Source organism: Gadus macrocephalus, chromosome 3 (assembly GCF_031168955.1).
Source record: "Gadus macrocephalus chromosome 3, ASM3116895v1".
Classification (NCBI taxonomy): Eukaryota; Metazoa; Chordata; class Actinopteri; order Gadiformes; family Gadidae; genus Gadus; species Gadus macrocephalus.
In genome coordinates this window covers 1,201,327-1,217,178 of record NC_082384.1, presented here as the reverse complement: position 1 = coordinate 1,217,178, position 15,852 = coordinate 1,201,327, and the positions used below count along the sequence as shown (strand labels likewise).

The window sequence follows — 15,852 nt, the reverse complement described above, 5'->3', positions numbered from 1 at the left end:
TGTTGTGATTCCATAGCCGAGGAGACGAGTAAACTGTTACGAACTTGGGACTGAGGTCGAGGATCGCATGGATGCAGACACGCAGGAAGATATTTTCGTCATGGGGTGCGGGGTTACGGTCCACATAGAGTTTATATAATTCTAAAGATACTATATTACACTCTATTCTGCAGATCACTCAGGAAATTGTTTGTCATTGTTGTATCTGGCTCTGTGTGCATGCAATGCGTAGGCTGGATCGCAATCACGTCAAGACCAATCTGAATGGCCAATCAGCTAACCAAGCCAGTCTTGTTTGTGTTTAATTGGTTGTGTTCCTACAAAGCTCTTGCCTTTTGTCACATGCACAGAGCTTAGTGTAAATTTGTTTGAAATTAAATTAAATCTTTTTGTTGTACAGATTGCTTTTTTTGTACAACTTGGGATTTTTTTTTTTAAGACTGCCTCTCTTTCTCTCCCTCACTCACTCACAAATTCAAACACGTTATGTCTTTTTCACTGATCCAAGCACTCCAATACAAAAATGTAAAGTAACTTGTAATTTGAGTAACTTTATAAAAAAGTACTTTTTGATTCTCACTCAATTAGGTTTTCCAATTGGAATATTTACTTTTACTCAAGTAGAATTTGAAGGAAGTAATTTTACTTTATTGAGTATAGATTTTCAGTACTCCACCCACCACTGGTGTTAGTGGGCCCCTAATTTAGTATTTGAAGACGTTCAAGAAATTCAGCCTTGGTGCAGAATTAAGCCGGCCACACACCAGTGCCGAAGCGCAGTGGTGCGCATTTCACACGCATCAAAAGCCGTAGCACCAATAGGAAGCGATGCGCTTCAGCACCGTTGTGATATGTTTTAAAAGAAGCAGATCAACAAACTTAGTTGGTATAGGCTACCATAACGTCATACCAGTTAATTTATGACTACATATATGGCCCTGATGCCCATGATCCTCTGTTTGTGCTTACAATGATAGTCACATTAATTCATAGTTACTTTATGTACCGTCGGGCACTCTGTTTACGGTTTAGTCACCTACACACTTTATTTACTTTCATTGCTCATTCTTTTTGCATTATGGAATTATTCATCTGCATCAACAATCTCCATATGTAGGCCTACAGGACCTTGTATCAAGCCGGGATGTAGCGCGTTTAGCTGGCGCGGTGTGGGCTATTACGTCTGGAATAATTGGGGCGTTCTTTTTGACGCGCCGGTGTGTGTCGGGCTTTGCAGCCACTACAAGCCAGTCCCACAATGAGCTTTCCACAAACGTGCCGTTTCTGTGACTGTATCTTTAAATGCTAATGAGTAGGAGAGAGGGGGGTCAAGGTGGAGGGTGGGGGTGTGGCCCCTGAGCAGCTTGCGGACACGGTACCATGCGCTAGTATTTACAGTGGATGTATCGCAATGAATTGGATTAATTCAGGTGGCAGGAGACAATCCCGGGCAACTATCGCGGACAACAATCCCTTTCTCCTCCATGTCGCGGTTCAATGGACTGGACTTCAAGGAGTCAAAGCCAAAGTTCCTTTCCCCAAATTCCTTCTCAACCATGGCTGAGATAACCCCCACTACTAGTCTCATTGTGGAAGTACCAGAGACGTCAGAGAACTCGACGCAGTCTAGTCTTTTCACCAAATAGGAGCTTTACGCATGCTTGCGTTATTGTGTTGCATGTTATGCGCCATAATACCAACAGCAGAACGGTGAACCAAATAACAAAGAAGGGTTTAAGTCTTGCGTTACAGTGTGTGTATTCACGCACATATGTGGCGCTCGCAAGGTCGTAGCTCATTGTCTCACTGGCGGGCAAAATTCTCTGAGCGGGCAAAGAAAAGAAAGGGGAGGTAACCTGGCCCCTTACGACGACATATGGGGCAAATTCCAAATCAGCCCACCTGAGCTTTTTTTTTTCAAAGGCAGAGCAGGACACCTAGTGTTCCTTTTACACCCAGCGCCATTTCTAGCCACTGGGGGACCATAGGCAGGCTAGGGGTACTCATATTATTGTTAGAAAACCTCATAAAGTGACATTTTCATGCCATAGGACCTTTAAAGTGCGTGTGCGCACGCATGCTTTCTAAAATAATTACTCCCATGTCACCTCCCGGGCTCCGTAGATATCAACGGCATGTGCATTCAAAATGTATATTTCATCTAAATTCAATCATTCTGTAATATTTATGGATGTATATACCCTTTCTGTAATTCAGATTGCCTCTCAGACCAGCACCATGGCTACCATGGAGCACGTGTGATGAGTATTATAGCGCCACCTAGTGTCACCAGGCAGTGGGCTCATCCTCTCATAGGTTCTCCTGGACTTGTACTGTTGCCCCGGTGACTCATAGCTTCACATAACCCCTGATTCACCCATGACGGACTCAGCATGCCTTGGTTTGATTACCACTGGGTTCATAACAAATGGGCTGAGATATGGAGATCTGTGGCTCACGCCACAGATCCACTTTTGGGAGGCTTTACTGTTCCCAGTCGCAACCCTGTGCAACTGTGGTTCAAACAGCCTGGACAACATGGGGGCATACACATCCACACACAAACACACACACCACACCACACCCACAAACACATAAGCGTATACAAATACAAATCAACACACACACACACACTCACTCACTCACTCACTCACTCACTCACTCACTCACTCACTCACACACACACACACACACACACACACACACACACACACACACACACACACACACACACACACACACACACACACACACACACACACACACACCTACATCCAACAGCAAAGTGGTATAAAACATGTTGAATAGTTACTGACCAGTAAAATTGAATTGAATTGCAGTTGAATCCAAAAGGAATCTTGATTTCACTCTGCTTCTGTCCATCTCGCCATCTCGCCCTCCCTCCCTGTCTACAGATCTCTCTCCTTCAGTCTGTCACGCGGAAACATGCAACGCAAACGCTCCTTATAAAGAGTAGCATGCACCCAGTCAAAGCACAGCAACACAAGGATGTACCCACACATGTAGGCATGCAAATACACACACCACACACACACACACACACACACACACACACACACACACACACACACACACACACACACACACACACACACACACACACACACACACACACACACACACACACACACACACAAACAATCTAACATTATGCACATTTATAGAATAAATGGAAGTATCCCATTCATTTGAATGTGACAGCAGAACAGACATGAAAGATAACTGGTGCATTACAGCCCCAGTTATCTTTCATCGGAAACCATTCTGTAATGGGCGGTAAAATTGGTTGATGCTTGGTGAGGAGAAACAATCTTTTAAACATGAGATACGGTGCGTTACAGGAGAAGGGCAAATAAATGTCATCATTCTTTGATGTGAAAACATCTTATTCTCTGCCTATTCCACAAAGAAGGACATTCAAATCAGCATCTTTACTTCAGAGCCGTGATCACGCCGCGTTCCAACCAGGAATATTAACGTGTCCCTGATCTCCTACCACGACCACGTCTCCTTTCCTCTGAGCTCCTTGACGACCACTCTGAGCTGCACCTCACAACATGGAAGAGAAATCTGTCCCTTCACTCTGAGCACACCTAGGAACATGAGGTTATAAAAGCTCTTTGGAGAACGAATGTCTCTCTCTGACATAGCTGTGAGGGGGTTGGCTTAATAGCTGTAGGGCTGGAGGGAGCCCCCATTGGGTACCATACAGCATGTACACAAACCATGGAATTTGCGATGAGTCTATCAACTCGAATCCAAGGGACACTGATAGGGACACAGGACAAGCCCAGGCACTAAAGACAAATGGAGAGGCAAGGTTGTGAACGGCTCCCTATCTATATTCTAATCATTGCTCCTCTGTCCGTCCGTGTTCCTGACTGACTTCCACAAAGTTTGTTTCCTGCTGCTGCGAGCTCTGCTCTTTCATGTCTTTCGAGGCGCTTGCTGAAGAGTCTAGTGGATGGATTCATCCCTGGATACAACGACACAAGCCTGCTACAAACAGTCACTGAGATCACTAAATCCTGTCTCATTAGCATATGATCACAGTGCCTTTTCCATAACCGCAGGGCCTTATGGAATATTGAGTTTTATTGAGAGGCAACAAATAATTCCATGAAGTGGCTGTGCACAAAGCGTAAAACATGAAATACAAATTGCCAAAAAGTTTCCACTGCAAACGGCCACGCTAGGTTGTGCTAAGATTCACGTGTGTCATGCAGGCGTTGGCATTGTGTGCCAACACATGCACACACAGAGTATGGGCCCTATTTTAACAGTCTGAAACGCAAGTGAGAAGCGCCAAACGCAAGTAGCTTTGTGGGCGGTTCTATGGCGATGTTGCTATTTTACCTGCGGATAAATGAGTCTTGTGCACGACGCAAAACAAAAAAAGGGTTGCACATGCACACACAGAGTATGGGCCCTATTTTAACAGTCTGAAACGCAAGTGAGAAGCGCCAAACGCAAGTAGCTTTGTGGGCGGTTCTATGGCGATGTTGCTATTTTACCTGCGGATAAATGATTCTTGTGCACGACGCAAAACAAAAAAAGGGTTGCCCTGAAGTAACCTAATTACCCGTAGGTGTGGTTTGGGCGTAACGTGCAATAAACCAATGAGAGTGCCATCTCCCATCCCCTTTAAGAACCATGAGCGCATTTTAATCTGACAAGTTGATATTTTGCCAGCGCGTTTGCAGTCTCCGATGAGACAGATGCATGACCACATGCATTTTTAACTTCAAATGGCTCAGTTTATGGCCAAATAATAATGGGTTTATATAATACAATACCAGTATTGTATTAATTATCATCATCGACTTGTGTTCCCTAATATGCATGTGTCCCCCGTTAATATACATTGCCATGGACTGTATTATGCGTTACCTGTTTAGTTTGCGTGTGTTTAAACAGATGGATGAACACACGCGCACCCGCATTCATTAATTATTTTACACATACACACAGGCGTGCCCGCATTCATTCATTCTTTTTAACACTCACGGTAGAACAATGTTTGCTTTTCAATCCTTAAAGTTATGGGCTTGTACAAGATGTCTGTGTTAAGGAAATGGGTGTGTGCAGATGCATTGATATAAAAGCACAACTTATTACCGCTGTAACAGCTGTCCTTTCCCAAATAATTTACCAAGAATGTGTTGCTAGGTAGATGAGAGTGAAATAGATGAAATAGCATCTGAAAAACGCGCCACTGACTTTGAACCAGGTATTTCCTGGTTTGTGGCGGAATTGTTTTCTGAAACTGCAAAATAGCACCAGGGAACGCTTGCGCCAGAACACGCCTCCTCCTTTTGCTGAACCGCCCCTTGCGGCGCAAGATCATTGCCTAATTTAGCGACGCATGCCTGTGGAAGGAAAAGAACGCTCCGCGCCAGTTGCAAAGACACATGCGTCGGTGTAGAAAGTAAATTGCGCTGGATGCAAGATAGGGCCCTATGTCATTGATGTCTTCATAAGGTGGGATCCCATCTTTAGAATGTCATAATAGAAGCCAACATATTCAGGGTGCTTCAATTTCACAGCCTTACACATCTCACACACACACACACACACACACACACACACACACACACACACACACACACACACACACACACACACACACACACACACACACACACACACAGACCTTATAAACACATACAGACCAAATTAAACCCACACAAACACACACACACACACACACACACACATACCCTCACCAACACATACTGTGGTAACCCGCTCCTTGAATGAGCCGGGTTACCGGTACAAACGACGCGTTTGTAGAAGGTTAAAGCCATTCCAGGCATTTATTATACAATCACTTCAATCCACCAGGGTTCTCACGGTCTCTAGGGCCTCCGTGGGCCTCTAGGCTCTCTTGCTGCCACGAGCCCTTCCTTCCTGCACCCGACCCGTGCTGTGCTGTGCTGTGCCTCCTTTTAACATGGCTACCGTGCTTTCGGCCAGGTGTCCCCCAATCACCCTGATTGGGGTGCCGAAAGGGCTGCTCTCTCTCGCCGGCTGGTGGGTGGGGGTGGTACACCCCGTCCTCTACGGTACCCCGGGCCCGTCCAGGCCGAGGACCACGTGGCGGGATGCCACAATACACACAACTCACACACACACACAAACACATGCACACACACAAACACACACACACACACACACACACACCCATACCTACACACAGAATGACTTCCCACACACATTGACCTCACACACACACACACACGCACACACACACACACACACACACGTAGACCTCACACACACACACACACACACACACACACACACACACACACACACACACACACACACACACACACACACACACACACACACACACACACACACACAGACCTCACACACACACACATACACACACACAAACACCCCCCCCCCCCATACTGACTGCTTTGTTCAACTAAGCAACCACAAGTCTAGGTGTTCAGGTGTCTCACTGGGTGTCCCCCAGGGGTCAGTCTTGGGTCCACTCCTGTTCACCACTTACCTCCTCCCGCTGGGCACACTCCTCCGTCACCATGGGGTCCATTTTCACTGCTAGGCTGACGACACACAGGTCTACATCTCCACCAAACCCACCGCTGCCATCCCCCTCACCTCCCTCATCACGTTTTATTTATTTCTTATTTATTATGTTTATTTATTTATTTTTTCCACAATGTCTTGTTTTTTTTAAACGATTTATGATGACTATATGCTCTGTAAGGTGACCTTGGGTGTCTTGAAAGGCGCCTCTAAATTAAATGTATTATTATTACTCACAAACACACAAACCTCACACACACACATACAAACATACACAAACACACACACACAGACCGTACAAACACATACAGACCAAATTACACACACAAACACACAAACCTCATACACATGCACACACACACAAACAAACACACACACACACACACCCCTAAATGCACATCCACAAATGCACACAACCGCACAAACACACACACCCAGAAACGCACAGACCCTGGGCTGCCTACCGGGGTGAAGTTCATAACCTTGAGGATCCAGATGGTGAGGGCCAGGTTGACGATCATAGTGACCAGGAGCAGCAGGATGAAAAAGTAGAGGCAGCGCTTCCTCCAGCCGTAGATGCCCACGTTTGGGTAGACCGGCGCGCCACACATCGATGACCCCCTCTGCTGCAGCGTGTTGGGCTGCGCCGCCAGGATGTACTGCTCCTGGGTCAGCTGAGGACAGACAGAGCACAGGGTGAGGCCAGGATGTACTGCTCCTGGGTCAGCTGAGGACGGACAAAGCACAGAGTGAGCCCCGGGGCAGCAGGGGTCTTCCTCTACCCTACATCTGGGTGGGGTCCCCGGGTGGGCTGGCCTCATTTGCATGATGGGGTTACGGGCGGGAAAACACTGTTTAAAAGTTGTATTTGATGAAAATAATTCATAAAAATATTTTTTTTATATAAATAATCATTCAAATGTCTGTGGGTAAGAGCAGACAGGCTAATGTTGGGTGGAAACTGGCTAACTGCTGAGGGAGTCCGTTGGGACAGTGACATTACAGGCGGATGCTGATTAGATTAGAACAATGTGTGTGGAATTAGTAACACAAAATGCAACTTGAAGTAGACCTAAAAACCGGGTCACAGGCCAAAGTGGAGAACCAGTGATTCATTACATTTCAGTATTTGCCGTCGGCTGAAGGGAAGGAGAAGAAAGTGCACAAAAGATGGAGAGAGAATGTGTGAAGCGAGAGGGGAGGAAGCACCTAGTGGATGGGGAGGTAAGGAGAAAGGAGCAGCACCTGGTGGGTGGGGAGGTGGGGAGAAAGGGGCAGAGGAGCAGCACCTAGTGGGTGGGGAGGTGGGGAGAGAGGAACGGAGGAGCAGCACCTAGTGGGTGGGGAGGTGAGGGGGGAGGACAGCAGAAGAAGGCCATTTAAGAGCAGGAGAGGAGAGTAGGGTCACCACCAGAGCTGTGAGCAAAGCATAAACGGAGAGGAATTTTCCGTAAAGTTGGAAATAAATTGACAGATTCGGAGTTTGCGGTTCAATAGATCATCAGTAAAACATTGTTGCGACACAGTTGAGTGTAGTATCCCAGAGAACCAGCTACAACATTCTTTTCATCCAAACGAGACGTCTTTAGCGAACGGTGATTTGCATTGGCTTCTATGAGCTGTTGGCTTTCAGCCGGGAGCTTAGGGACCGTCTACAAAGTGCAAAACTGAAAACGACCACAATGGTAAAATCTCAATAGCGTCGCCATTATTGACTCTAGAGCACCAAAACTTGTTCCATAGAGATATGGCCTCTTCATGGTCCGACTACAACCTTTAGTTTTGAAAAAATATCTCTTCTTATTTTTGAGGATTTTTTATTTAGCAACAATTTCAATAGCGTCGCCATTATTGACTCTAGAGCCCCAAAACTCGGTCCATAGAGGCATGACCTCTTTATGGTCCTACTACATACAACCTTTAGTTTTGAAAAATATATCTCTTCTTATTTTTGAGGATTTTTTATTGAGGAACAATTTTAATAGCGTTGCCATTATTGACTCTTGATCCCCAAAACGTTTTCCATGTGCATGGGCTCTTTAGGCTCTCTTTTTTTTTTTGGCTCGGGATTCTGTGTATGCATTTGCATTTGGAGTGTAAAAACGACAGATGCGAAGTGAAGACCACTCTGTTTGCTTGTGCTTTTCTTATTACATTATACATTTCCACTATGTGCTTTTCCGTTCTAATTCACTATTCTGTCTGTTCTAGCGTGTTGCGGGTACTGGACTGGATGCCTGGACTCTCCACATGGATAACCGGCCAGAACCCCATCACCATTTTAATATGATGGGCATGTATTTACCTGTATGTCAATTGTGGCACCCATTGCACTCCTGACCATCCCTGGAAGAAGGGATCCCCTACAACGCGTTTCTTCTCAAGATTTCTTCCTTGCTGATTTCAAGGGAGTTTTTTCTTGCCCGTGTGGGGGCATGGGTAAAGGGAGGTGTCGCAAATATTTGGCCTGTTAAGCCCTTTGAGACTGTAATGGTGATTAAGGGCTATACAAATAAAATTGAATTGAATTGAATTGTGTACAGTGGAGGAGACATGGCCAATGTTACAAGGCCAATAGCAGTGTTGTTTTCGTCAGGCAAGACGAAAACGAAAATGACGTCGTCAGACCCCTTTTTTCCATGACGAAAATGAGACTAAGACGAACGTCACCAAAGCCATATAAAGACTAAAATGTAGACATTTTCGTCAGACGAGAACTAGACGAGACTAAATTGTTAGTGAGTGGACGAACAGTCACGCTTGTCCTAACAGTCACGCCCCCATCACACACTAAAAGCCTCGCTCGCGCGCAGCTGCGCCTGCACGCACACGGCACACACACACTACAGAGAGAGGCTGGTGGACGAGGCACACACACACTCATACACTACAGAGAGAGGCTGGTGGACGAGGCACACACACACACACACACACACACACACACACACACACACACACACACACACACACACACACACACACACACACACACACACACCATGGCAGCAGCAGCGGTGCCGGGTGCGGGTGGTCGTAAAACGTTTTGCAACGAAAACTTTTGAGTTTTCGTCGGACTAAAACTAGACTAAAACCTTTGGAGTTTTCGTCGGACTAAAACTAGACTAAAACTTTCAAAGATAGAAATGACTAAAATGGGACTAAAACTAAGAAGCATTTCGTCAAAAAGACTAAGACTAAAACTAAAACTAAATCAAAAACAACACTGGCCAATAGTCAATGTTCCTTTTCCCAAATTCCTTCTCAACCATTGCCGAGATATCCCCACAACAAGTCTCGTTGTGGAAGTACCAGAGAGGACAAAGAACCCAACGCAGTATTGTCTTTTCACTAAATGGGAGCTTTACTCAAGCTTGCGTTATTGTGTTGCATGTTATGCGCCATAACACCAACAGCAGAACTGTTATCCAAATAACAAAGAAGTGTTAGACACTTGCGTTACAGTGTGTGCATTCACGACACACACATGAGGTGCTCGCACGGTCGTAGCTCATTGTCTCATTGGCGGGCCTAATTCTCTGGGCGGGCCTAATTCTCTGGGCGGGCCAAGCATATAAAAGGGGAGGTAACCTGGCCCCTTATGACGACATATGGGGCCAATTCCAAATCGGCCCGTCTGAGCTTTCGTTTTTTCGTAGGTGGAGCCGGATACCTAGTGCTCATTTTACACCTAACGCCATTTCTAGCACCAGGGGGACAATAGGCAGGCTGGGGTGCTCATATTATTGTTAAAAAAAAACATAAAGTGACATTTTCAAGCCATGGGACCTTCAAGAGGGCTCTGATCAAATGTCAAAAATCTCTAAAGAGCAGATTTATAAAAAGGGTATGATATTATTACATTATACATTATTACATGATAACAACTTTCAGAACATACTTAATAATATAAACTGGATGGAAATGAGCAACATATGTGAGTTTGATATAGCATGGGATCGTTTTCAATCTACTTTCTTGGAAGTACTTGACAAGATAGCCCCATTAAAAGAGACCAGGATTAAACAGATCTCGGCCTTGGATAAATAATGATATCTTGACACCATTCACTTGAGAAATGAAATCTTAAGTGAGTTTAAAATAACCAAACTGCCTGTTCTTTTAAAAGAGTTTACACTAATTATAAATGATGTACAGTGAATGGTGGATGAGGCAAAAATAAAAAAATTAGGTCTGTATTTTTGGTCAAATTACCTTGATAACCTTAATAACCATAAGTACCTACAGAATTACTTTTCTAAAATTAGCGACACACGCAATTATTCCACCAGGGGGATATCCACTGATTAAAGGCTCTGCCGTTTTAACAGCTGTATGGGAAAGTACTCTTTCCTATACTCAGCAAGCTGTCTTGGGGAATGGCTTACCTTCCAACCTTAAATTGTTGAGCTCCTCCTACTTTCATTTTAAATCTCTCTGAAACAAGCCTTTTGGCTTTATTGTGTTATTTTTTATCCTTTTGAACACCTCTTGTTGATTGTTGTTCAATAAAGATTTCAATCAATCAAACACGCATGCACACACACACACACACACACACACACACACACACACACACACACACACACACACACACACACACACACACACACACACACACACACACACACACGTGCAAACATGGACACAGGCACACCACACACACACACACACACGCACAAACAAGCACACAATGTCATCCAATTTGCATGACCTGTGATCAGAGGTGTACTGGGAAAGAAATCCGCTCAGAGTGACATTTTCTTGTCCATGCTGGCCATCCCACTGCTGGTTGCTGCTTTTCAAGAACTCCAGATTGTTCACGTGCATTAAGTCACTGAGTTGTGACTGGCCAGAGAGCCCAGACCTGGTACCCACAGCAACATCTCATGTGCACCCCGGTAGAGAGACAAACAGGGCCCAAGATAGACAGACAGGGCTGGTAGAGAGACAAACAGGCCCGGTAGCCAAAGTTGTTCTGCATTCATAATGCTAATATTCAGTTATGTAACCCCTTTTCTGCTGTATATGTGTATGTGTGTGTCTGTGTGTTTGTCTGTGTGTGTTTGGGTACAGGAAGAAGGGAGTGTACGAGCATGTCATACTCAAGTGTTTATGCCCAGAAAATCACTAGTCCATCAAGTGAGTCATCAAGAGATCCAGATATCTCATTCTGCGTTTGCCACGTAGACCACTCTGGCGTTGGCAGGCAACCATTGATTTCTAAATATGGGCGCTAATTGAACACTGCAGAGCTCCTTCTTGGTCATTACCTGGAACGCCCCCCAACCAGCTCTGATTGGTTCTATCGCTCTAACATCTTAGCAGAGGCTCACCATGGACTGATGAGAGAAGCAGAAGTCTGAGCCCAGGATGACCGAAGACTGAAGCATTGATTAGGGAGAGGAACGGAGACGTGTTCCATCTGTACTCAGGCTGATGAGGCTCGACCTTTTGACCCCTGGGTCTGCTGGACGTGAATCACTCAGCATCGTTCAACTCAATCCCACCGTCTAAATCTTGGCCTGTCCATTCTTGGTGCGGCGTAGACAAAGGGGACCTCCTGACCGCCCCAAGGCTAACAGCGAGTCAAACAGGCCCCTGTTTACCTCGGCAATTGATATGAAACCCCTTAGAAATGCTGACGCTATCTGCATCGCACGATGTCCCCAATCTTTTTCTCAGATTCCTAAGAGCCGCTCTTCTGCATCAAAGAGGCTTTGGGACAGGATGTAAAGTAAATCTATGACCTCAACACTCGCAACCCAAACTCACTCCCCGTCCCCAATTGTTTTTTACATTGTATTTACTTATCACATCCATGCTCACATAAACAGAATATATATATGTATGTATAATTAGATATATTTATATATAAATAGTATATATATATATATGTATAGATAAAAGTATAAACACAAATACATACCCAAATTTAAATAAGTATATATCGTAGTCTGGTGTCCTGACTTAGAGGAGGTGTTAATGTTATAAAATGTATCTTTGCATTTTACCATTCTCTGTTTCTTGCTTCAGTCGAATCCTGCCCTCCCCCATCAGCCTCTCTCTCCCTCCCTCCCTCCCTCCCTCCCTCCCTATCTCTCTCTCTCTCTCTCTCTCTCTCTCTCTCTCTCTCTCTCTCTCTCTCTCTCTCTCTCTCTCTCTCTCTCTCTCTGCTGCATTTCCTTAATTGAAATGGCAACAATAAAATCAATCAATCCCATGCTGCCCCGGTGCACATGACCTGCCTCTCAACGTCAACCCATGCACTTATTGGATGGACATCCCAAACCAAAATGCGGTCATAATTCTCAAAGGCAGACATATTTGCGACTTGGTGGGCCGGATATGGGCTGGGGCAGGGGTTGTCACTTTGAGCCAATCACTGCGCTGCTGACACAGGAAGATCGACAACCGTCCATCTCTCTGTGGTTTCACAAAGGTTGCAAATAAGATTGTCGGTCCCATCTGTTGACAACGTCAGTATAAGGAAGGCCTTACGATAACGACACCGGGTCTGCCTACTTATTTTTATAATTGATCTATAAAAATATCAATATATTGATAGATAAATGTAATTTAACACACCAGTTATTTATATAATGCTGATTCTAATGCGTGCATATGTGTGTGTGCGTGCGTGCGTGCGTGCGTGCGTGCGTGTGAACTGCCTGCATTTTGTTCTAAAATGTTCTGTATCACGTTGATGTGCAGGAGGTACAACTCTACAACTATCCTTGACAGATAGATGAGCTCAATTTGCTTATCAAATACCATAATCATATATATATATATGCACGGTACACACACACACACACACATACACAAACATGCACACAAACACACAATCCTGAATGACATTTCAGTGAAAAAATGATGGCTCTTATCTTTGAGGATTACTCTGTGAGGAGTAGAGACGAGAGAGGAAGAGAGGAAGAGAGGAATTGTGAGGAGTGGAGAGATGATGTGGAGAGAATACATAACAGCCAAAGCTAAAGATCATAGAAGCATTGGAGAGGAGCAACATGACAAAAAATCTGTCCTTTCTAATTTTAAAATACATATTTTATCAACATCTGAATAATAGGTAGGTCATGGGTTTGTTTAATAACTTTTTTGTAATTGTTATTGGTCAGCTATATTCATCAACTTAAGTCCTGTGGCATTTAAAAGTAAAGCAAAAACACTTTTGTGTCATCTTAGGACAAACACAGGGACTCATAAGGCTCATTATGGATTTGCTCCTTTCCTGTATAATGCCAAAGTAAGTAGACTTGACTAGTTTCAATGAGTCTGCTGCTCATGCCCTGGTACAAGAAAGAAGCAGACGTTCCTGTTATGAGCGACCCCTGGGTTTAAAAAAGGTTGACTGTTTGGTTGTGTTTCTTCAAATCTTCTAAAGATGACATCTGAGAGAATCTCCTGGAACGACGACAATGCAAGGGGGTGAGACCTAACCCTCTCTGATCAAGGGCTCAGAGCCCAGGGGGGGAACGAAGACAGGGGGAGAGGGGGGGAGACCTGGTGAGAGGGGAGGAGACCGTCTGAGAGGACAGGAGACCAGGTGAGAGGACAGGAAACTGGGTGAGAGGACAGGAGACCGGTTGAGAGGACAGGCAACTGGGTAAGAGGACAGGCAACTGGGTGAGAGGACAGGAGACCGGGTGAGAGGACAGGAAACTGGGTGAGAGGACAGGAGACCGGGTGAGAGGACAGGAAACTGGGTGAGAGGACAGGAGATCGGGTAAGAGGACAGGAAACTGGGTGAAATGTGGCAAAGAAGTTGGCAAAGAAGTTGTTCGCGCCGGTTTGGAAAACCGGTTGCCACTGCAAGTTGTGTTTTAATGTTGGACTGTAAGCGGCCACATACAGGAAGGAAGCTAATAGCCAGGCGATGATGACCTTCATCACAGTGGACGTCACACGGCTGAGGTTCAGGGTGGCCTGTCCCTGACCTGCTCTTATTGTCTGTTTTCTCAAAGAAGCCACTGCCTTTTGTCCTTTTACATGCATTATCTATCTCTGCCTTTAGCTCAAAGTTTTGCCGTGGAACTCGGTATCACTGACTCCAAACCCTGCGCAAGTGTGGACTCCAGGGTGTGTTGATCTACGGAAGTGAAGCTGGTACATCAGAAGGTGCCATAGGAATTGGTCGGCCATACTCCACCATTTTGTGATTAATCGAGGAGGGTTGTAGTCCCGCAAATTCCAAAAAAGAAAAAACGATACCGTTACCTAGGGCTAGGCTAATGCAAGCCTTGTTCTGATTAGCAAACAACGAAACGATCAAAAATCCAACAAACAAACAAACTAGTAGGCTTGGTGTCTAGGGTACATTCTCAGCTACATCCGGAGTTCTGTGTGGAAACCCAAATACAATGTTTCCTCTGGCACTTTCCTGCACTGCAGCTTTCATTCATCTTTCGAGTGCCAGAGTCGAAGTGGGGAGAGGAGAGGGGGAAGTGAGACCAGGTATTGAAGTGGTATTGATTGAGGAAGAGGTGAGGGTGATGTAGGCTGTCACAGTGGAGGTGCATACTCACAGGCCTGCTGCAAATACTAACGTTCCCCCGGAGACACTGTCCTCAATAAGTTCCCATCCTACCCAAACACTACCTCATCATCACCTAACCCTACTGATATTCTACCATCATCACCTAACCTGCTGCTTCTCATCATCACCTAACCCTCTATCCTACCCAAACCCAAACTACCAAACACTAAAGATACGTTACCATCATCACCTATCCCTACTGATACACTACTTCATCATCACCTATCCCTACTGATACACTACCGTCATCACCTAACCCTACTGATACACTACCGTCATCACCTAACCCTACTGATACACTACCGTCATCACCTAACCCTACTGATACACTACCGTCATCACCTAACCCTACTGATACACTACCGTCATCACCTAACCCTACTGATACACTACCGTCATCACCTAACCCTACTGATACACTACCGTCATCACCTAACCCTACTGATACACTACCGTCATCACCTAACCCTACTGATACACTACCGTCATCACCTAACCCTACTGATACACTACCGTCATCACCTAACCCTACTGATACACTACCGTCATCACCTAACCCTACTGATACACTACCGTCATCACCTAACCCTACTGATACACTACCGTCATCCCCTAACCCTACTGATACACTACCGTCATCCCCTAACCCTACTGATACACTACCGTCATCCCCTAACCCTACTGATACACTACCGTCATCACCTAACCCTACTGATACA

General features: G+C 45.2%; 1 protein-coding gene across 1 annotated transcript in view; it reads right to left on the bottom strand.

Moving 5' to 3' along the window:
* Positions 1–15,852, bottom strand: part of LOC132453326 (zeta-sarcoglycan) — a 607,697-nt gene that overhangs the window by 399,470 nt on the left and 192,375 nt on the right. Inside the window, exon 2 of the mRNA XM_060046170.1 lies at positions 7,047–7,256. Coding sequence (XP_059902153.1) covers positions 7,047–7,256 — 210 coding nt within the window. The remainder of the gene's footprint in view (positions 1–7,046; positions 7,257–15,852) is intronic.